The sequence below is a fragment of the Anguilla rostrata genome, chromosome 1, assembly GCF_018555375.3.
Source record: "Anguilla rostrata isolate EN2019 chromosome 1, ASM1855537v3, whole genome shotgun sequence".
NCBI classification, from domain to species: domain Eukaryota; kingdom Metazoa; phylum Chordata; class Actinopteri; order Anguilliformes; family Anguillidae; genus Anguilla; species Anguilla rostrata.
The window spans coordinates 82,051,124-82,076,145 of record NC_057933.1 but is presented as its reverse complement, the minus strand read 5'-3'; the positions used below and the strand labels follow the sequence as shown (position 1 = coordinate 82,076,145).

General features: G+C 38.9%; 1 protein-coding gene and 1 long non-coding RNA gene across 14 annotated transcripts in view; both read right to left on the bottom strand.

Annotated features, from left to right (window-relative positions):
* LOC135238005 (B-cell receptor CD22-like) overlaps positions 1-25,022 on the bottom strand; it is a 93,280-nt gene that overhangs the window by 28,779 nt on the left and 39,479 nt on the right. For 2 of the 13 annotated variants that reach the window (XM_064305624.1, XM_064305634.1), the window contains exons 3-7: positions 7,053-7,310; positions 6,535-6,786; positions 4,760-5,056; positions 4,363-4,444; positions 3,718-3,757 (exon numbers count right to left, since the gene is read on the bottom strand). The exons of 4 other annotated variants lie outside the window; for them this stretch is intronic. In XM_064305624.1, coding sequence (XP_064161694.1) covers positions 3,718-3,757; positions 4,363-4,444; positions 4,760-5,056; positions 6,535-6,786; positions 7,053-7,310 — 929 coding nt within the window. Of the gene's footprint in view, positions 1-3,717; positions 3,758-4,362; positions 4,445-4,759; positions 5,057-6,534; positions 6,787-7,052; positions 7,311-14,828; positions 15,153-16,066; positions 16,107-16,736; positions 16,819-25,022 lie in introns of those variants that run through there. 7 more of the 13 variants (XM_064305667.1, XM_064305683.1, XM_064305641.1 and 4 more) reach the window with 6 other exon arrangements.
* LOC135238204 (uncharacterized) lies at positions 661-2,611 on the bottom strand. Its single transcript, XR_010325040.1, has 2 exons — positions 2,565-2,611; positions 661-1,263 (listed from the first exon to the last, which is right to left on the bottom strand). It is a non-coding gene; the product is annotated as an uncharacterized LOC135238204 (long non-coding RNA).

Genomic DNA, 25,022 nt, shown 5'->3' with positions numbered 1-25,022 from the left:
GTTTTGCCCTTTTGGCTGGGTAGTTTTTTGTTAGTATTTAACAGCAGGACTTACCGCCCAGAGGAGTATATTATTCTGTTCTGTCTAGTTAGAATACTCTTTGTCCTTTAGTTCTTATCACCCTTTAATGGGTGGACTACTTAGTCCGATATACCTGGGATATTCTCCCTTAGGAGTATTTAATTTTCTGTTTGTTTACTTGTCCCCTTCCTCTAGTCTTTTTCAAACCTTGTGGTTGCTCCACCCTGTGTGGATAGCTTTCAGATTCCCGTTCAGTCGCGTCCGGTTAACCCCCCCCAATCACACCTGTGGGATGTTTTTTTAAAGTACCTGTTTAGTGCCTTACCTGCACATGTTCTATTCCATTAGCAGAACCCAGGGGGCAACACCTACAGTACACGGTTTACTTACAAAATTCTTCAAGCATAGGTTTATTTTATTTGTTTAATTGAATGATTGTTTAAAAAATTCAAGGTATGCTCTGAATTCTAACGTTTGGTAGTACAAAAATAAACACTAAGAATGTGAAAAACAAATTTACGTTATGTGAATTTATACTCTAGAATCTAGAGTATAAATTCACATAACGTAAATTTGTTTTTAGAGTCTAGAGTCTAGATGGTATCAGCTCAGTAATAAGCACAATATAATCACAAAATGTGCACAAGAATGTCTGTAATAGTAAATGTTATATAGTATTAATAAAAAAATAATAATTTTTGAATTACATATAAAGCCAAATTCTGCAGTATATTTGGCCAACGAATACATTCAGCAATGATAATGGCTTTCAGTCACCAACATCATGATAATACTTTGTGTACAATATGAAGACATGAGCTGTTATGCATGTAAATGTTGATAAAATGCCAAAGGAATGATCCATTCTGAGTACATCTTTGCAGACTCCAATAACCACAGTCATCCTGGTCATGTTACAAAGGTACAGTCATGTGACCTGAGTTCATGAGGAGAGTTTATGTTCACTGGTTTTAATAAATACTCTTAAATGTATCATCCAGTGAAGGAAATGTTTGGTTCATACCGCTTGAGGATTACATTGCAGACAATTTGCTGTTTAAAGTTCAAGATAAAACACAGGAAATGCTCACACATTAAAAGAAATGTCCAAATTTACGCTGAATAACCAGCATTGGTCCACAGTTTATGAAGCAAGATATCTTCCTGGTTTATTTTCACATGTCCAGTTTTCGAAGTGTGCTGTAGAGAACACAGTCTTCCTTTACGGATGGTGATGGTGACCTGCATGGAGAAAACAGCGCATTTAGACTCTATTGAAGTCACAGATATTCTCATTCTCATTTCAGTCAATCCTGCCTGAGCCTTTATCACATTTAGACACACCTTGCAACATGAAGCACAAGCAGAAGCTTTAGCCACAGAACAGTTATCTGGAATTATGGAAAACATTACATCACTGTGATGTCACACAGCAAGGAGATGAAAAGAGAAGAAAGCTGACAAGCAGAACAAACCAAATGATAAATCTAGATCAGCAGAACATTCAGTATCAATATTACTACGTTCTTCTTTTGACCAGGCAGAGAAGTTCTTAGCAAAGCAGCAGCGAGAGATTACAACATATTAAAAATACTTGAACTGGGCTTTGGGACTGCATCAAACAAATAACCAAAATATAGAAATAGTATGCATCAAGGCAACACCCGGTCCTACGAACACATAAATATATGAACTGTTACAGATGTACTGAGAAGTACTGGAACCTCAGCAATGCTCATTTGCATTTTTCTCTGAAATGCTCATTTGTATTTTGTTTCCAGGGTTTGTTTTGTACATGCTTACATGACCAAGTGTTATAGATGTACGTTTTTTGGCTATCATTAATTTCTAATATTGTACACACTGATGTAAATGTCACACATCTACTATGGTTAGAATCTAAATAATTCTTTATGTTTTTTTTCCAATATAAATCACAGCACACCCATCTCAGCTCTACCCAGTGAGACACTCTGGTCTATCCAGTGAGACACTCTGGTCTATTAACCAATGAGATGCTCTGGTCTATCCAGTGAGACACTCTGGTCTATTAACCAATGAGACACTCTGGTCTATTATCCAGTGAGAAGCTCTAGTCTATCCAGTGAGACACTCTGGTCTATCAAGTGAAACTCTCTGGTCAATTGACCAGTGAGAAGCTCTAGTCTATCCAGTGAGACACTCTGGTCTATCAAGTGAAACTCTCTGGTCAATTGACCAGTGAGAACCTCTAGTCTATCCAGTGAGACGCTCTGGTCTGTCCAGTGAGACACTCTGGTCTGTCCAGTGAGACACTCTGGTCTATCCAGTGAGACACTCTGGTCTGTCCAGTGAGACACTCTGGCCTGTCCAGTGAGACACTCTGGTTTGTCCAGTGAGACACTCTGGTCTATCCAGTGAAGGTCGTTCTCCTGCTGACTCCATAGAGGCCTCGTCTGGCTCCAGTCAGAGAGATCAGTCTATGATAAAAGCTGCTGGAGAGAGATAATAGACCTGACACAGCGACAGTCAGCACAGGTAGTATAAAGGTGGGATATTCTCACCTGGGGGCAGCACTGGAGGGGCGGAACTGGATGCTGGCGTACTGAACAATGGAGCTACAGAGGTGACTTTCCTGATTGCGGTGTTAGGGGAACAGAGGGTAGAGGGAACTTCACCGTCGTCTCTGTCCTGTCTTCCAGTGTGACTCATTGCCATCCCTGAGACGTTGCCACAAATGGGGCTTTTATTCCCCTGCAGGGTAAAGAAAAGAGGCAGGAGAAGGATGGGAAAGTTCCACAGAAAGGTCCTGTTCATTTCAGTGAGCTCCTCAGAGCTGGAGTGAGCTACTCGCCCCCATTAACTCCAAAACATGCATTTAACCTGATATAAAAAAATCAGCTAATGAATCAATGTTTCATTTTCAAATAAATGCCATCAGCAGTTAAATATCAACTGAACCAGACATACAAACGTAATACACTTAATACAATTTATTTCCTCTCTATAATGACAGTGGGTTTTCTTAACATCTTGGAAAGATTTCACACTGAAATACTCTATTCATTTCAAAGCATATATTTTCAATAACCAATAGCAGTAAACCTTCATCACTACAATAATCTCTGTGTATTTATTCACTGAAACCAGGTGAATACAACACATACAGTACAAGGCACTCTCCCTGCCTCTGTATGTAATGAACAGATAATTACAAGCACATAAGCAGTATTGTACTGTGTAGCATGTTACTGTCACATACTACAAACCCATTTGAGAAACTGATACTGTCCTTTACAGGGGAATACACATAATTAACTCCTGAAATATTTCCATTAAGCATGTCAACACACTGAAAAATGACACAGAGATCATAACCACTGTACATAATCTAATAAACCTTCAAGGCCATTTGGCACACACTGCTATGCTTTCTAATTATTTGTAAGAAAGGTGCTATATAAATAAATAAATCATGTCTTATGATTACTGTTATAAAGCATTATGAGTGTTAAACAGTCTTCATAACTCTAATTATACTGTATTATGAGCAGACTATAAGGCATTATAAGTAGTATATAATGGATTATAGACAGGCATCATAGAAAGTGTTATTGAATTTCAGTTTTTGCTTAAACAATGTATATAAATAAAATTATATTACATCCATAGATAAATACATGTATGCACATATGCAGACTGATTTCATTAACTCACCTGCCTGCCCCCTTCTGTCTCATTTCTTGATTTTCTCCTCCTGATTATTCAGAAAAAAATAATAAAAATAAAAAGTAAATCTACCTTCAGACAAATATTTAAAGAACCCCCTCTTGTGCAAACAACAATTTGCATTTGTTTGAATGATGTGTATTGTTGAGGCAATAGTGCCCATGTATGAGTATATTTTTTATTATTCAGATGTTATTAGGTCACAGGAAATGAGCCTGAGTTATGAGAGGCTTCTTCCTGCCCAGTAAATGTAGTTCTGCTTTATTCAAACCAACACTGACTGCAGCTCAAGGGCAAATTGATGTGTTTGTCAAGACTTCATCATGGCCTGCAGCTGTCCACATGATTCATATTAAGAACAAGCTTATCATACAGGTTTGTTAAACTTATTGGGACACTAAAACCCATCAGTCATAGTGTATGAAAATCGACATCGCAATAAAATAAAATTACTAATAATGCAGTGGTCTAAGCTCTAATCAGACATTAGAGGGGGGGATATGGCATCAGCATGATGTAATGTAGTTAGTGCATGACAACAAGATTCTACAGAAATGTACACTTGTTCTAAACTGTCAGTCTAAATCAGACACAATTCACACTTCACAAACCGACCCATTTTCAGCCACGTACCTCACGCACACAACACCCAGAAACACAAGAGCCAAAATGGCAGGCACTCCCACAGCTGCAGCCGCGATCAGTGACTGACCTCCTAAGCAAAGTCAGAGAGATGTACCCGTGTCAGATATGATATAGCAGTGTTCATTTGACAGCCGCACCAATGGCTGTAAGGTGAAAGTTTATGAATGAAAAAAAATACCCATCTGTGCTTATCTTTACTAGAACTTATTGTACATAGGAATTTTAAGCAACATAGGCATGGTGAAATTTTTTGTGACACTGCACTATCATCTATTGTGATCCATTTCAGATCGTACCCTCTGTATCATGATCAGCATTGCTTTGTAGCCTAAGGATCATAATCAGTATCACGTAAAATATTGTATCAAATATGTTCTGGTCCTACCTTGCACTGTGACCTGTAGAGCAGACTGCACATCAAGACGTTTAGGAGGAGATCTCTTCCTCCCAATCGCATTCTGTGCCTCACAGTAGTATTCTCCTGCATCCTGCAGTGTGATGTTTTTAATGGTGTAACTGTCCTCTGGTCCTCCTGTCTCTGAGGATACAGCACTATTATTCTTATACCAGGTGTATCTCTGCACTGGTGGGTTGGCATCACTGCTGCAGGTCAGAGTCACTGAACTGCCCTCCACTATTTCACCAGAGGGGCTCACTGATACTGAGGTGCTCTTAGGAGGATCTGAAAGAGAAAATAACAGGTCCTGCAGTTTTAAATAAAAATCACACTGAGGTGTTCTTGGGAGCATCTAAAACCATTAGAAAAATATACTCAATTCCATATAATTTCTCACTCACTGTGTTGCGTCTCAAAACACTAGCAGAGACATTTATTTCTAAGTAATGTTTATAATGGAGCTGAAATCTCACAATGTGATGTGGAGGGGTGGTGTGGTTAGGGCGCCATCTGCAGGCGGAGTGGGAGCAGTATAGCTGGCATACAACCACCCCTGTTTGCAGTTACAATTGATTGGTAATGGTTTATATGCTCTGCCTGCAGTGAGACCGGGGTGCTGGAATGAGAGACGCACGCGGGAGCGGCATGCCATCTAATCCCCGTCCTTACCGTCTGTGTTTTGTTTTGCTTCCGTGTTTTTGGTATCGAGCGCACAATAAAGCCTTGGTGCCTCTAACAATGACGGATTGTGTGGTTTGTGGGGAAAAGGACTGCAGAACCTGTTACAGTAAACATCCCAGTATATCATGCTTTGTTACAAAATGAACTGGATATACTGTAGCTTTTTTTGTTAGTTGGAAAATGACACAGCAGAATCAAGTTTTCAAAAGTGACAGCAGTATTTAGATATGTCTTTTTAGCTTCTTCATTAATAATGATAACTTCATTTTTTATAGTTGAAAAGCAGCATGTGGTACCTTTTTTGCCCTTTGCAAACTCAAAATGACTACACGATTTACCTAAGACATGTCAGTATGATCAGACTCATCACTGTATCATAATGTAATTATATCTGATTTCTCCTCCACTGGCCAGTGTGACTGATTTACTCAGTGTCTTACTGCTGTGAAGTTACCCAAAGACACTCAGGAGATACTGATTCTCTGCTCTGTGTGTCAGAAGCTGAGATGCACTGATATACTCACACTGCACATCAAGACGTTTAGGTAGAGATCTGTTTGTCCCAATCCCATTCTCTGCCGTACAGTAGTATTCTCCTGCATCCTGCAGTGTGATGTTTTTAATGGTGTACCTGTCCTCTGGTCCTCCTGTCTCTGAGGACACAGCTCTATTATTCTTATACCAGGTGTATCTCTGCACTGGTGGGTTGGCATCGCTGCTGCAGGTCAGAGTCACTGAACTGCCCTCCACTATTTCACCAGAGGGGCTCACTGATACTGAGATGTTTTTGGGAGGATCTGAAAGAGAAAATAACAGGTCCTGCAGTTTTATATAGATCTCACACTTACCTCAGTTACCTATGTTTCCTTTTCCTCAATGTTTCCAATATGTCATTTTGTTTGACTGCTATTATTGCAATGCCAACTTTCTTTCAATTTTTAGAATGAACTTAATCCGACATCGTTTCTAAACATAACTTCCATTTCCTAATCATTATCTGTGGGTTGCTCTTCTGCCCAGTTCTCATGTCTTTTAAAGGTACATTAAAGTACAACCGCATGAGTTTGTCTTCAAATACTCACAGAGAGTCACTGCTGTGGAGAGGAGATTCTCATGACCTCTTATTGCACAGGAGTAGCTGCCTGCATCTCCACTGCTGGCTATGAACTGAAGGTCATGATTTTGATATTTCTGGGTGGTGTGAGACAGATATTGTCCATTCTTGTACCAGATGAATGTTTGGCTGCCAGTCAGGTCAGTGCAGGTAATTTTACAGGTTAGTGTCACCCTTACTCCCTCACTCACTGTGCTAGATTTCATTTCAACCTTTACACCTGAGTGAGAAGAAGAAATACAATAACACAATATACTGAGTTATTCAACAAAATTCCACATTGTACAGAACCCACAATAAATGTATGAATGCATATTACTGTAAATGGTCCAGCTTTTCAATTGAATTTCAATTAAAGATTGAAGTAAACTGAGACCCCAAAATCTCAATCTGTCTGATAATGGAATGCTTGTTCTCTCAGAAGAATCTCTTGGTTCTTGTGCATAAATGAATGTAAAATACACAAATGTGATCTCAAACACTCACATCTCACACTGAGAGTCACGGCGGGGGAAACAAGATGCTGATTGCCTCTTACTGCACAGGAGTATCTGCCCGTATCTCCACTTCTGGCTGTGAATGTAAGAATTCTATAGGACTGGGAGAACCTGTAGTAGTCAGTCAGACGCTGCTCATTCTTGTACCAAATGAAGCTGTTGCCCAGCCGAGTGCAGGTTGCTCTACAGGTCAGTTCCACTGTCTCTCCCCCTGACACTGTGTCAGAATTTATATCCACCTTCAAACCTGAGTGGGTTAAAAAAGAAAACAGAATGTAACTCAACACACTTCTATTCTACAGTAGAATATCCAGCAAGGTGATAAAAATGATTTTTTTAACGGACATAATGTGCACTAATAATCAATAACACAAGGAAACATGAGCAGAAAGTTAATGGTCACTAGGAGGATTAGGGCCATGCATTGCTTGTGCCAAAATGCTTGTTTTGTTATTTTTGTACAGTGGTGGTAAGTAACCTAGTACATGTACTTTGTTGCTGTACTTATGTAGGATATTGGAAACTTTGTACTGTTGCTGAGTATGAACAATATTGGCAACTTTCACTTTCTACTCCAATACATCGATAAAGAAATGATGTACTTTTTACTCAAATACATTTCTATTGACAACTGACATTACTTGTTACATTTCTTGTGGTTGGTCGTCAGCCGAATTTTCTCTGCATTGGCTGGCATAACGTGGTGAAAACATGCAGTCATTTCCCACTCTTTTAAAAAATATCTGGTGGCTGATAAAGGGTGATACCGCCATCTACAGGGCATTGTATTATCTCATAAAAAACACATTTTCAGTGTACAAGAATGCTAAGTTACTCACACATACAAAGCACTGTCTAAAAGTCATGCATTCAAACTGGCTAAATCTAGGCGATTAAAAGTATTGATATCAAAATGACGCCAGGTTACTGTACTACAAACTATATATCTTTCCTCACCGAAATTAAAGAAGCTGTATTCCAAAGCAATGCTACCCAATGTTTTCTTAACAAAGAAGGCACATGACAATTCAGACATGCCTGCCCCTTTTTTAAACTGGCAATGTAGCACCTTACGCCTTTGCACTATACAGAGATGTAAGATGTTGTGCTTGGACAGCATAGTTGGACAGACGAATCCTCTTCCTGGGTTTTGTAAAATCTGTCTTACATTACATTGTTATGAAATATTTGGTTGTCATTCCGTTTTAAATTACTACCACTGGTTTTGCGATAAGGGATGAATCCCACATGGGGGCCCCCTGGTGGCCACGGGGGCCCTAAGCAGCCGCTTAGTTCGCTTATGCCTCGGGCCGGCCCTGCATGCATTATTTCCCAGTAAAACAGAAGGTGGGCAGACACTCACATTTCACATTGACTGCAGGGGAAGTGACTCTTCCTGTAGCACAGGAGTAGAGATCTGTATCATCAGTGCTGGCTACATTGAGGGAGTATTTATTTTGATAGGGCACAGCTTTTCCATTCTTGTACCAGGTAAAGGTTGAGCTGCCTCTCAAAGTGCAGGTGCTGCTACAGGTCAGTGTTATACTCTGTTCCTCATTCCCCATCACTTTCACCGGAAGACCTGCACACTAGAATCAACATGATAAATAAACCTGTTTCTATTAGAAAATGATTAGGAGTACTGACAGTTCATAGTATATAAAGCAAGTTTAGAATTACCTGTAACTGTCAGTGAGACTCCTGGATGACCAGTATATTTTTCACCATAACGGTCAGTCAGGAACCTGAAGCGATATATTGCTGAAATACTTTCTTTCAGTTGCTTTATTCTGAAAGTGCAGTCACTGTTCTGATTCCCCAGGTACTTCACACGGTGAGAGTACTCTGGGTCCTTGGACAGGTCCTCAGGCTCCTGTGGCTCATTCCAGTGAATAAACCAAGTTGTCTGCACTGTGTGAGATGTGGGATATGAGTAAGTGCAGCTCATGTCTACTGAAGACCCCTTTAAGGCACAGATTCTCTCAGGGGTGTAAGTCACTCCCCATCCCCTCTGGCTCAGAACACCTGAAAAATACACACACACGCGCGCGCACGGGCGCACACACACATACACATGCAGACACATACACGAACATCCACACACACACATACACACGCAGACACACACATGCACATGTATACATATACACACACACACACACATGCACACACATACACACAAACACAAGTATACATACACACACACACACACATGCGCACACATATGCAAATGCACGCACACACACACACACACAAATTCACGCATGCAAACACTCACACACACAAACACACTGCTCAGAAATCCTTTAAAACACAGATGTGTTGGCAACATGACAGCTAAGGGATACAATTAACAAAACTTTAAAACAAGTGCACCTAACTTCTCCAAAACTATGGAACATCAATAATTGTACTTGTATTTCAATACTAACTTATGTCAGTAGATGGCAGTAGCCTCCGATCAATGTGAGATTCGCAGGTACAGGAAGTCTTCCTTAGTAGCTAGCTTTGCTAGAATGTAGTAGCAAACCAAGCTAGTTATGAGCGAGTGTCTGCGTATACCGTTGGCTGAAAACTGTTATGTTTTGCTTACAGTGAAAACAAACTGGTTTTAATTTAAACGTGCCACAGATATTTATATCATGCCTCTGTCTCAGTTTCAATGCTGAGTATGAAGAGGAACTTCATCTTATCAGTTTTATCTTATATCCCCTCTCTTCTCAGATGAGCGATGTTGCACTACTCTAAACTAATGTACTGTAGAACATTATTTTATATTAATTATATACATTCTTTAATGCATTTTAACTGCATTCACTTTTGTTGCTTCTGATTGAGTTTATGAAGGGAGACTAATGAATAGGAACACATGCTGATAAATACTGTATATGTAGACAGTTGGGGAAAAAAACACACAAACAATTTACCTGACACAGAGAGAATGATTACCAACAAGGTATTGAAGAGCATGTCTGCATCAGATTGAAAATATTTATCCAAATACACATATACAGGTCTTGATTATTATTTACACTGTGAAAATGAACAGTAGAAATAGAGACTCTCTGAGTATTCTATTTATTAGCAAAAATACCAGACTAACAAATACTACACAAACGCACACAGTGAGTGTGTGCTGCTAATGTCCCTAAATACTCCCTTTTTTATGAAGAGCTCACACAGTCCAGACAGCAAAGACTCAGATGGGATGTTACTTGACAATTGATATTTATATGGAAGAAACAGCAAGCATTTCTAGTCTGAAAATACATTTTATTTTTTGATTTATCCAAGTTCAATCTTCTTGCACCACAAAATATTGTGATATAGTTTTGATTAAATGAAATAATATGATAATGCACTTACCAGGAGAGAGTTCTGATCTGGCCTCAGTGCTTTGCTAATGAGCCATTAGTATAAAACAGCCTTACAGACAGAGCAGTGTGGCTGAATGTGACTGTGAAGAAAGTGCTTCACACAAAATATAAAAGTAGAATGTGCTGTTGCAGAACTGACTCACTTCCCCTTTTTTCCTAAAAGTCATGCACATTTTAGATTTTATCAGATAAAAACGGTTGAAGAAAATGAACACAGTCGTTTGCTTTGTGTATGGACTGGACCAGTATTGCCTTTTAAAAAAGACTGGGTAATTCTCATTTCTCACGCCCCACTGTGTCATTGAAATTGAGATAAATGAAGATTTAAATATCAATATCAATGAGAACGGCTGCTCTTCATCAGAATCATTTGTAACTATGTTTATGTTTGCATATTACGCTTATAAAATAAACATAACAATTATGTTTACAAAAATGATTCCAGATATTAATCATTCTGACATAAATGGAGTAATGAAGTCAAACTTTGCATTTTTAAGTATTCCTGAATACACATGCCCTTGCAGACAGATATAATCACACACACACACACACACACTTTCATGTGCACGCATGCGCATAAATAAGCACATGTATCAATTTAGCAGAGACCTTTCTTCCATTCACAGATGTCAAAATAACAGTCATTGTTTCTGTTTTCAAAATATAGATATATGTCAGTACATCTGTATCTAGCAAAATGACCATTATATTCATGAGATATAAAAAAGCAATAACGAATAAAAATATGCTTCCAGCTGCATGTGCATGACTGAACTGAAACATCTGTGACTGCATTGGCAAAGTGCACTAAAGCTACCAGCAGTAAGCTAGTTAGTTAACTAGTTATCTACTAGTTATCTGCTAACTGTTGCTAAGGCCTGAGGCTTGGCCTATTCCAGTACATGTACAGTATAATCAGTCTGTAAAATCATTTTCATTTTCATTTTAGAGATTCATGAAATGAATTCAGAGATTCATTTTAATGAGACTGTAAAAGGTGTGATAGGCATCAGGCACAGGTAAACACACATACTTCAGGAGCCCCATGCAAAATCCATTACCTAAACCAGATTATTTAATTCAGTTTAGTAAAAGATCTTGCAAGAAATTAATCTGAAACACTCATACAGGACTCACATGCTGCAGTAATAGTGCCATCTACAGGCAAACGAAATGCACTGCATTCATCTCTCCTCCTGAGGTTAATTTCACTGCCACAAGTGTGACCTACATGAATCTGGGTGTTACAGATTCTTTTTTTTACAGTTTTTTTAAAGATATTATATATATATATATATATTAGCCTTTTCTCATTTGGAAATCCTGCAGACCCTGTGAGATGTTTTTTTTTAAAGGTCAGAGGGTCAAAGGCCCATTTAGTGCTGTACCTGCACATGTTCTATTCCATCAGCAGAACTCAGGGGGTAACACCTACAGTACATGGTCTACTCACAAAATTCTTCAAGCATATGTTTTTTTGTTTGTTTCATTGAATGATTGGTTAAAAAATTAATGGTACGCTCTAACGTTTCGTCATACAAAAACCAAAAAAAAAAAATGAACACTATGAATGTGAAGAACAAATTTAAATTATGTGAGTTTACACTCTACACGGGATCAGTTCAGTAATAAGAATAATATAATCACAAAATGTGCACAAGAATGTTTGTAATAGTAAATGTTATGCAAGTATTAATAAAAAAATAATAATAATCTTTGAATTACATATAAAGCCCATTTCTCCAGTATATTTGGCCAACGAATACATTCAGCAAAAGATAATGGCTTTCAGGCACCAACATCATGGTAATACTTTGTGTACAAAATGAAGGCATGAGCTGTTATGCATGTAAATGCCAAAGGAATGATCCATTCTGGGTACATCTTTGCAGACTCCAATAGCCACAGCCATCCTGGTCATGTGACAAAGGCACAGTCATGTGACCTGAGTTCATGAGGAGAGTTTATGTTCACTGGTTTTAATAAATACTCTTAAATGTATCATCCAGTGAAGGAAATGTTTGGTTCATACCGCTTGATAATTACTTTGCAGACAATTTGCTGTTTAAAGTTCAAGAAAAAACACAGGAAATGCTTACACATTAAAAGAAATGTCCAAATTGACATTGAATAACCAGCATTGGTCCACAGTTTATGAAGCAAGATATCTTCCTGGTTTATTTTCACTTGTCCAGTTTTCGAAGTGTGCTGTAGAGCAGTGGTCCCCAACCCCCAGGCCACGGACCGGTACCGGGCCGCACAAGAAAGAATAAATAACTTACATTATTTCAGTTTTATTTATTATCTGAGTCTGAACGATGTTTTATTTTGAAAAATGACCGGATTCTCTCCGTTACATCTCGGTCACGTGATACGTTAACGCTAAAATTTAACCCACAAGCAAGCAAAATGAGTAAAAAAACAGACGCAAATGACGGCGGCCTTAAAAGTATGTTCGAAACAACAACTCTGCTGGTGTTCTGGATTACAGTCATGGCAGAATACCCTGAGATCGCCACAACAGCACTGAAAACCCTGTTGCCATTTCCGACATCCTATCTGTGTGAAGTGGGGTTTTCTGCAGTGACAGCAACCAAAACAAAACTACGGAGTAGCCTGGACATAAGCAACACACTTCGGGTGTCATTGTCTCCCATTACCCCTAGATGGGACCGTCTCGTTGCAGAGAAACAAGCTCAGGGCTCCCATTGATTTAGCGTTATGATGAGTTAAAATTTTCATGCACTTTATGTTCGTTTTTGTAGTGTATCTGTATCTTATTTTTAAGGCATGTTTAAGCGTTACCATAGCGACCAGAGAGCGTTAGGGGGCAGAGAGGATGTTACTCATGTTATGTTGTTGGCGCGATGCTACGAGGACGCTGCTAATAAAGTTGCATACGAGTACACAGTGGATTCACGTTTATTATTATATTTACAATATACCACAGTTTTTATGCCGGTCGTATCGTTTTATTTTGTTGTATTTATCCGCCACACCTTAAAGGCCGGTCCGTGAAAATATTGTCTGACATTAAACCGGTCCTTGGCGCTAAAAAGGTTGGGGACCGCTGCTGTAGAGAACACAGTCTTCCTTTACGGATGGTGCTGGTGACCTGCATGGAGAAAACAGCGCATTTAGACTCTATTAAAGTCACAGACATTCTCATTCTCATTTAAGTCAATCCTGCCTGAGCCTTTATCACATTTAGACACACCTTGCAACATGAAGCACAAGCAGAAGCTTTAGCCACAGAACAGTTATCTGGAATTTTGGAAAACATTACATCACTGTGATGTCATAGGCTGAGGTCACCCAGCAAGGAGATTAAAACATTACATTACATTCATTTGGCAGACGCTTTTATCCAAAGCGACGTACAAAAAAGTGCATTTCATGGTCATAGACAACTGCTAAACACGGGTTCAGTAAGGTACAAAAGAGAAGAAAGTTGCCAAGCAGAAAAAACCAAATAATGAATCTAGATCAGCAATACATCCAGTCCTCGTGTTACCACGTTCTTCTTTTGACCAGGCAGAGAAGTTCTTAGCAAAGCAGCAGCGAGAGATTACAACATTTTAAAATACTTGAACTGTGCTTTGGGACTGCAACAAACAAACAACCAAAATATAGAAAGTGTGCATCAAAGCAACACCCGGTCCTACAAACACATAAATATATAAACTGTTACAGATGTACTGAGAAGTACTGGAATCTCAGAAATTCTCATTTGCATTTTTCTCTGAAATGCTCATTTGTATTTTGTTTCCAGGGTTTGGTTTGTACATGCTTACATGTCCAAATGTTATGGATGCACGTTTTTTGGCTATCATTAATTTCTAATATTGTACACGCTGATGTAAATGTAGCACATCTACTACGGCTAGAATCTAAATAATTATTTGTTTTTTTCCAATATAAATCACAGCACAACCATCTCAGCTCTCCCCAGTGAGACACTCTGGTCTGTCCAGTGAGACACTCTGGTCTATCCAGTGAGCCACTCTGGTTTATCCAGTGAGACACTCTGGTCTATCCAGTGAGCCACTCTGGTTTATCCAGTGAAACACTCTGGTCAATCCAGTGAGATGCGCTGGTCTATCCAGTGAGCCACTCTGGTTTATCCAGTGAGACACTCTGGTCTGTCCAGTGAGACACACTGGTTTATCCAGTGAGACACTCTGGTCTGTCCAGTGAGACACTCTGGTTTATTCAGTGAGCCACTCTGGTTTATCCAGTGAGACACTCTGGTCTGTCCAGTGAGACACTCTGGTCTGTCCAGTGAGACGCTCTGGTTTATCCAGTGAGACACTCTGGTCTGTCCAGTGAGACACTCTGGTCTATCCAGTGAGACACTCTGGTCTGTCCAGTGAGGGTCGTTCTCCTGCTGACTCCATAGAGGCCTCATCTGGCTCCAGTCAGAGAGAGCAGTCTATGATAAAAGCTGCTGGAGAGAGATAATAGACCTGACACAGCGACAGTCATCACAGGTAGTATAAAGGTGGGATATTCTCACCTGGGGGCAGCACTGGAGGGCGGATCTGGATGCTGGCGTACTGAACAATGGAGTACAGAACCTGCTCCTTGTTGCGGATGTTAGTGGGAAACACAGAGAGGTAGAGGGGAACTTCACCGTCGTCTCTGTCCTGTCTTCCAGTGTGACTCATTGCCATCCCTGAGATGTTGCCAAAAATGGGGCTTTTATTCCCCTGCAGGGTAAAGAAAAGAGGCAGGAGAAGGATGGGAAAGTTCCACAGAAAGGTCCTGTTCATTTCAGTGAGCTCCTCAGAGCTGGAGTGAGCTACTCGCCCCCATTAACGACAAAACATGCATTTAACCTGATATAAAAAAATCAGCTAATGAATCAATGTTTCATTTTCAAATAAATGCCATCAGCAGTTAAATATCAGCTGAACCAGACATACAAATGTAATACACTTAATACAACTTATTTTCTCTCTAACATGACCAATTTTACAGTGGGTTTTCTTAACATCTTGGAAAGATTTCACACTGAAATACTCCATTCATTTCAAAGCATATATTTTCAATAACCAATAGCAATACACCTTCATCACAATAATTATCTCTTTGTATTTATTCACTGAAATCAGGTGAATGCAACACATAAAGTGCAAGTCACTCTCCCTGCCTCTGTATGTAATGAACAGATTATTATATGCACAAAAGCAATATTGTACGGTGTAGCATGTTTCTGTCATATACTACAAACCCATTTGAGAAACCGAAACTGTCCTTTATAGGGGAATACACATAATTAACTCCTGAAATATTTCCATTAAGCATGTCAACACACTGAAAAATGACACAGAGAAGATAATACCCTCTGTAGATAATCTGCTAAACCTTCAAGGCCATATGGCACTCACTGCTATGCTTTCTACATATTTGTAAGAAAGGTGCTATATAAATAAATAAATAAATCATGTCTTATGACTACTGTTATAAAGCATTATGAATGTTAAACAGTCTTTTTGTACTGTATTATGAGCATACTACATAAGTAGTATATAATGTATTATAGACAGGCATCATAGAAAGTGTTTCGAATTTCGTTTTCCTAGATAAATACATGTATGCACATATGATTTCACTGACTCACCTGCCTGTCCCCTTCTGTCTCATTTGTTGATTTTCTCCTCCTGATTATTCAGAAAAAATAATAAAAATAAAAAGTAAATCTACCTTCTGACAAATCTCTAAAGAGCCCCCTGTTGTGCAAACAACAATTAGCATTTGTTTGAATGATGTGTATTGCTGAGGCAGTAGTGCCATGTATGTGCATATTTTTATTATTCAGATGTCATTTGGTCACAGGAAATGACCTGAGTTACGAGAAGCTTCTTCCTGCCCAGTAAATGTAGTTCTGCTTTATTCAAACCAACACTGACTGCAGCTCAAGGGCAAATTGATGTGTTTGTCAACACTTCATTATGGCCTGCAGCTGTCCACATGATTCATATTAAGAACAAGCTTTAATGGGATTTTGTAACCCCATAATACAGGTCTGATATTAAACTTATTTGGACACTAAAACCTATCAGTCAAAGTGTATGAAAATTGACATCGCAATAAAATAAAATGACTAATAATGTAATGGTCTAGCTCTAATCAGACATTAGAGGGGGGATATGGCATCAGCATGATGTAATGTAGTTAGTGCATGACAACAAGATTCTACAGAAATGTACACTCGTTTTAAACTATGAGTCTAAATCAGACAAACAGTAATTCACACTGGCCCACAAACCGACTCATTTTCAGCCACGTACCTCATGCACACAACACCCAGAAACACAAGAGCCAAAATGGCAGCCACTCCCACAGCTGCACCCGCGATCAGTGACTGACCTCCTAAGCAAAGTCAGAGAGATGTAGCCCTGTCAGTTATGATATAGCAGTGTTCATTTCACAACATGCCTCACCAAGGTCCTTAAGGCGAAAGTTTATAAATGTTTAAATACACCCCTTATATGCCTACCTTTACTAGAAATTTCTGTACATTTGAATTTTACTGAATTCAATGCTGGCATCATGATACTTTTAGTTACACTGCTCATCATCATTATCTACCATGATCCGGTTCGGATTGTAGCACCAATATTATGATCAGCATTGCTTTGTAGCCTCAGGATCATAATCAGCGTCAGATAAAATATTGTATAAAATATGTTCTGGCCCTACCTTGCACTGTGACCAGTAGAGCAGAAGCATTCTGAGCTCCAAGTCTGTTCTGTGCCTCACAGTAGTACTGCCCTCTGTTCCAGTATCTAAAGTTAGAAAAGTTCAAACTCTGTCCAGATCCTGCCTGCCAGACTCCTGTGTCATTCTTCTTAACCCAGGTGTATCTCTGCACTGGTGGGTTGGCATCACTGCTGCAGGTCAGAGTCACTGAACTGCCCTCCACTATTTCACCAGAGGGGCTCACTGATACTGAGACGCTCTTCGGAGGATCTGAAAGAGGGAACAATAATTTGTAGTTTCATGTGAAATTTAAACCTGTCTCAGGCATACGTCATGTTTTCAAATCATTGCATCATGGAATGTTTTCAGATATTGAAGATTAATCCAATGCTTTAATGTCAGTACATTTACATGCAGCATGGTATGATCTGTACAATTTAGTTGATGATGAAGGCTGAGAACTTTCAAAACTGTGAGATTGAATTTTGAAAATAACAAATAAGGTGAAACACACAAGTTTGGCCCCTTGTACTCACATCTCACATTAAGAGCCACTGCAGGGACTGAATTCATAGCCTTTCACAGCACAGGAGTAGCGGCCTCGGTCTTTACTGCTGGCTGTGAACTGGTGACTCTGATCAGTGAAGGACAGAGGAGATCCGTCCCTGTTCCAGATGAAGGCTGGGCTGCCAGTCAGAGTGCAGGTGGTGCTACAGTTCAGTCTCACACTCTGTCCCTCTGTGACTGTGTCAGGATACACCATCACCTGTAGATCTGCAAATAGCAAATTAAACCTGTAAAAAAGTTTCCAGTCATACTTGTGGGTAGAGAATCCTCTGAGTTTATATCATAAAATAATTACCAGTGACTTCCCAAAGTGACACCAGGAGGTCCAGTAAAATTATTACGGGCGGTCAGGATCCTGAATCGGTATGTTCCTGAATCACTTATTCTCAGTTGGTTTATTCTGAAAGCACAGTCACTGTTCTGTTTCCCAGGTACTCCACACGGTGAGAGTACTCTGAGTCCTGGGACAGGTCATGTAGACCGTCTCTGGGGAAAAACCCAGAATGTTTTCTGCACTCTGTCAGGTGGGATATGAGTAAGTGCAGCTCATGTCTACTGAAGACCCTTTAAGGCACAGATTCTCTCAGGGGGTAAGTCACGCCCCATCCCTCCTTGCTCAGAAACCTGAAAATACAAACACCCAGCACACACACACATGCAGACACACATATGCACATACACACACACACAGATGCACGCACACACACATGCGGACACATCACACGAACACATGTATACATACACATACATACCCCACACATGCGCACACATATGCAAATGCACACACACACACACACGCACACACACACAAATTCACGCACGCACACACAAACACACTGCTCAGAAATCCTTTAAAACACAGATTTGTTCGCAACATGACAGCTAAGAGATTCAATTACAAACTTTAAAGCAAGTGCACCTAACCCTCCAAACAATGGAACATCAATAATTGTACTTGTATTTCAATACTAACTGATGTCAGTAGATGGCAGTAGCCGCCGATCAATGTGAGATTCGCAGGTACAGGAAGTCTTGCTTAGTAGCTAGCTTTGCTAGAATGTAGTAGCAAACCAAGCAAGTTAAGAGCAATTGTCTGCATATACTTCGGCGGAAAACTGTTATGTTTTGCTTGCAGTGAAACAAACTGCTTTCATTAAAACGTGGCACCGGAATACTTGTTTCGTCATTCTAAGAATGCAACATGCACAATCAACATCTCCAATCATCTAGTACAGCCACAGATATTTATATCATGCCTCTGTCTCAGTTTCAACGCAGAGTGTGAAGAGAAACTTCATCTTAAAGGTTCTCTCTTTTTCCCTCTCTTTTCAGATGAGAAACATTGCACTACTCTAAACTAATGTACTGTAGAACATTATTTTATATTATTATATACATTCCTTAAAGCAATTTAAATGTATTCACTTTTGCTTCTGATTGAGATAATGAAGAGAGACTAATAAATAGGAACACATGCTGATAAATACTTTATATGTAGACTGAAATATCAGAACTACATTTGGAAAAAAAAAAACAATTTACCTGACACAGAGAGGATGATTACCAACAAGGTATTGAAGAGCATGGCTGCATCAGATTGAAAATATTTATCCAAATACACATGTACAGCTCTTGATTATTATTTACACTGTGAAAATGAACAGCACAAACAAAGACTGTCAGAGTATTCTCTTAATTTGCAGAAATAACAGAATAACAATTACTACACAAGCACACACAGTAAGTTAATGTGCTGCTAATGCCTAAAAATGCTTTGGGTTTTATGAAGAGCTCACAATGATTCCAGAAAGCAGAGACTCAAACAGCATTTTACTTGATGAATGATATTTGTATGGAAGAAGCAGCAATCATTTCTAGTCAGAAAATGCATTTTATTTTATATTTGATTCAAGTTTAATCTTCTTGCACCACAAAATATCATGATGTAGTTTTGACTGAATGAAATAATATGATAATACACTTACCAGGAGATAATTCTGATCTGGCCTCAGTGGTTTGTTAATGTGCCATTAGTATTAAACAGCCTTGCAGACAGAGCAGTGTGGCTGAATATGATCGCAAATAAAATGCTTCACACTAAATATAAAAGTAGAATGTGTTACAGATCTGACTCACTTCCTGAATGTCATACTCATTTTAGATTTTATCAGATACAAACATTTGAATAAAATATACAGTGTCGTTTGCTTTGTGTCTGGACTGGAACAGTAGTGCCTTTTCAAAAAGACTGGGTAATTCTCATTTCTTTGCCCCCACTGTATTATTGAAATTCAGATGTCAATAATTATGTTGATTTTTGCACATTACGCTTATAAAATAAACATAACTACTATGTTTACAAAAATGATTCTGGATTACAACACGAACTGATGCTACGATCTGAGGCTTTGCCTATTCCAATACATCCATCTATCCATCCATTATCTACACCCGCTTATCCTGAGCTGGAGCTGGTGCTGGAGCCTATCCAAGCATGCATTGGGCGAGAGGCAGGAATATACTCTGGTCAGGCTGCCAATCTATCGCAGGGAACACATACCATTCACTCACACATTCATACCTATGGGCAATTTAGAGTCTCCAATTGGCCTATTTGCATGTTTTTGGACCGTGGGAGGCAACCGGAGTACCCGGAGGTACATGCAAACTCCAGACAGAAAGGCCCCAAGCCGAGATTCGAACCCAGTGCCTTCTTACTGAGGCGACAGTGCTATCCACTGCACCACTGTGCCACCCCTACATGTACAGTAGTTAATATAAAAGTGACTGTAAAAGGTGTGATAGGCATCAGGCACAGGTAAACACTCATATATTCAGGAGCCCTATACAAAATCCATTACCTAAACCAGATTATTTAATTCAGATTAGTAAAAGATCTTCCAAGAAATTGATCTGAAATGTACATACAGGACTTCCCTATTTTACTAACTGCCCCATCTACAAGTAGATTGAATGTATTGCATCCATCTATCCATCCTAGGTAAATTTTACTGCCACAAACAGCATGCTTTACCATTGCTACCATACGTAGCTCAGTCGTGTTTCATGCATTTTGACATGAAGCCGAAACATCAACAAAACGTTGCTGTAACTTAGCCTATAACCCGCTTATTAACATAAAGATTGCACACACTGTACTTTCACAGAAGATGAAAGGAGTGGACAGGCGTAGTTTTTGTATCTTTGTGTATGGCAGCAGTGCAGTATGGTGGTTTGGGGGTCCAGAGTGTGGCTCTGGGAGCTCTGAGGTTGCAGTTTCCATCCCCACCTGGAGCACTGCTCTGGGGCCCCAAAGCGGGTACTGTGAGGTGCCCCTGCTTGGCTCTTTTGTGCAGAGGAGAAGCGGGCGCGGCTGTGGGTGAAGTTGCCTAATTTCAGATGAGTGCCACCCTGACCACAGACAGTGAAGGAAGTTAAAATGCTGCTCACTTCCTGCAGCCTGTTCTATTCTTTATTTTATTTCACATCTCAGTTCAGTGTCCAGTGCTGCTGCACTGTTTCTGTGGTTGGTGTTCATGCGACCTTTTAGAACTCTGGCTTTGCTTTGCCTGTTATACAGTCCTTCATGCACATAATTAGTTGCATTTCAATGCTGATATATTTCATAAAGATGACTTTTACTACATAAAACATATTGTATAGTATTATTATAGAATCTTTCACAGAGATGAACTTGATCCCCACATGTGAACTAAATGGAATGCAGGCAAAACATGATGGCCATACGAAGAAAATAATGATAATATTTTTCAGATCAGAGGTTAGAGGTTCACAGTGCATTACAATGCTCAAATAAACCATAATACATGGATACACAAAAAAAACAATGTATGTAAAGAAAACAAATAAAATATGCATTCTTTCAAATACTTAAAACCAGACAGAAACATAAATATGGGCTCAATACAACAAGGCAATGTAAAATTAAGTACTAAAACACTGTTTTGAAAACATCTAAGAACTTACCTTTAAAAGTGACTTGAGTTTAGAGATTATAATCTGCGCAGACTATAATACAATATGAGACTGTAATATCTTCAGACAGGGGTCTGGAGGACTATACAAAGGAGACACACACACACACACACACACATTATTTCAAGAATAAAATTTAGTTTCACAAAAGTTGAAATGATGGCAAAATCTATTCTTCAGGAATAGAGCACACCAGTAAATGCAGTTCATTTACAGTTCTGTGCATGTCATAAAGCCAAATAACTCTACTCATCTCTGTTGCAGAGCTGAGCATGAACAGGAACTTCAGATTAATCCTATGCTCTATATTTCACAATCGTATGCTATACATTTCACAGCAGATGTGTGTTAAAAAACAAATGTAAAAAGATTCTGCTCAGCCTAGAATCTCAAATTCAAATTCAAAATAACTTTATGTATGCGTTAGGAACTTCATTTGTGTAAAAGTGTCAGTGCATACACAATACATAACCGGACAAATGACAAACACAGATTAGACAACATACAAGTGTAGCTTAAAACAGTTAAAGATGTCCGCCAGTAGGGCATCTAAACAATATATGTGTATGTAAGATTTAGATTCCCATTTCCTGTAACATATGTCTTTAATTTTTTGCTTTCCCTGTCTAATGAGTTAAACAGGTTACATGAAATTATAGAAATTCTAAATAGATTTTCGCTTCTGATAGATATTGTAACCCCTGTAAACTGGCATTAATAAGCAGAACTGAAGTAACTAAATTTTGTACCTTAGGCAGAGAGAAGAGCTTACAAAAATACTGTTGAGGTTGTTTGGAGCATGGCTGCATCGGCCTGAACATATATATAAAAAACATAACTTATATTATTGCCTTTTGTTTTTTAAGCCATAACCAAAAAATCACTGATATTCAGCGTTTAACAGATAGCATGGAAAGTAATAAAATGAAGAGTTACTTTCAGTATGCAATGATATATATAAATATATATATATATATATATTTTTTAATTTTATTTTACATAATTTTAATTTTAAGAAAGCCAATTTACTGTTTTAACAAATGCTGTGCATGATTTCCCCACTGGTCACATAGCCACCTTTCAGCAGTGAGAGAGACTGATCTCCATTAGGATCACTAGATTAGCACAGAATAAAGCACTCGCTGTAATCGGTAGATCAGTGAACAACAACACTGTACTTAAATTTCTCCACTCTTTAAAAAATTGCAATAAATGTATGCATGCAAAAATCAAAGACATCTTCTCTCAACTTCTATCAAGGCACTCTACTGAATCATATACATTATTTTACAACTCAATGAAAAAATGTGCTAACAGCCATTAAGAATAAAGCAGGGCTATATTGTGCACTTATGCTGGTAGAGGAGGTGTGATCTTAACGGTTTTCAAACTGTCTGAAATGGCCCTGCTGACAGGCTCATATTTCTGAACATGGCAGACTGACTGTGATGTATGCAAAGCTTGAATAATAATTGTTTCTATTTGTAAATATTATTACAGTTTTATTTAACCAGGGAGATTATTGTTGAAATTAAAAATATCTTTTTCAAGAGTGTCCTGGCCAAGACAGGCAGCAGCCCATGCAGTTTAACATGGTTGCAGAATGGCAATATAAAATCAAACTATCGACAACTAAGATTATTTTACAAGAAAGTAACTTCACTGTGTAATTTGACATATTGGTACACAATAATGAATATAAAAACATTAAAGAGATACATGAGCATCACAGCTGTGTAAAATATGTTAACAGTAGTTTAAAAGCCAGAACAAAAGACGGAACCATGTTCCAATGCGAATGACAATATTTTGCTGCTGTAGCCTTGCCTATAACCCCCAGATCAACATATAGATTGCACTTACTTTTGCAGAAGATGTAAGGAGCACACAGGCGTAGTTGTCTTTGTGAAAGTATCATAGCTCTGGGGTCCCAAAGCGGGTACTGTGAGGTGCCCCTGCTTGGCTCTTTTGTGCAGAGGAGTAGCGGGCGCGGCTGTGGGTGAAGCTGCCTAATTTCAGAGGAGTGCCACCCTGACCACAGACAGTTAAAGTGCTGCTCACTTCCTGCAGCGTGTACTATTCTTTATTTTATTTCACACCTCAGTTCAGTTGGGGTGGTGCAGCACTGTATCTGTGGTTGATGTTCATGTGACCTTTTAGAACTTTGGTTTGGCTTTGCCTGTTATATGGTCCTTCATGCACATAATTAGTTGCATTTCAATGCTTATACTTCATAAAGTTGATTTTTACTACAGCCGATTGGATTATTGTATCTTTCACATTTCACAGAGATGAAATAGATGCCCACACATGAAAATGGAATTTATATGAATATTATTTAATTTATTTTATTTTATTTTATTTTTTTTATTTTTTTTTTGTGGGGGGGCGTTTGCAGGCAAATCATGATGGTCATATAAAGAAAATAATGATAATATTTTTTCAGAACAGAGTTTTGAGGTTCACAGTGCTTTTCAATGCTCAAATAAACCATAATACATTGATACACATAATAAAACAATGTATGTAAAGAAAACAAATAAAAATATGCATTCTTTCAAATAGCTAAACAGTCTGAAAGTAAAAATGGGGTCAATACAACAAGGCAATGTAAAATGTAAAGCTAAAACACTGTTTTAAAAGATTTTGGACCTTGCTTTTAAAAGTTACCTGAGTTTGGAGATTACAATCTGCATTAATCTGCATTATAACCTTGCCATTCAATGTGAGAGAGTACATGTGCATGTACATGAGTTATGAGCGTGTGTGTAACAGGGTTATATAAACGTGTAACGGTGTCACAGGAGCATGTATGCAGCAGGGTTACATGAACATGCATGTTGCAGCAGGGTTACATGAACATGCATGTTGCAGCAGGGTTATAGGAACATGCATGTTGCAGCAGGGTTACATGAACATGCATGTTGCAGCAGGGTTACATGAACATGCATGTTGCAGCAGGGTTACAGTACTCTGGGAAAAATCCTCCACCAACAGCTCTTCATAAAATGGATAAGCTAGCAGAAACAGACAGCAGTTCTGTGAAGTTAAAGACAAAAAGAGACTCTTTCACCCTGATCTCCGCCATATGGTCTCATTCCTCCAGATTCTCTCATCTGTGTGTTTAAATCCCACACTGAGGGCCTAGTCAGCTCCTGAAGCACAGAGTTTGTGTCGTGGTTGGCTGTTTGTCACTCTCTGAAGGCTGCTCTGAGGTGAGAAACAGGAAGAGACTCAGTTTCACACCTAAGTGCGCCTCCAGTTGCACTGTTAAAAGGGTATAGTACAGAGTGGCCACACAGCCCCTTGCA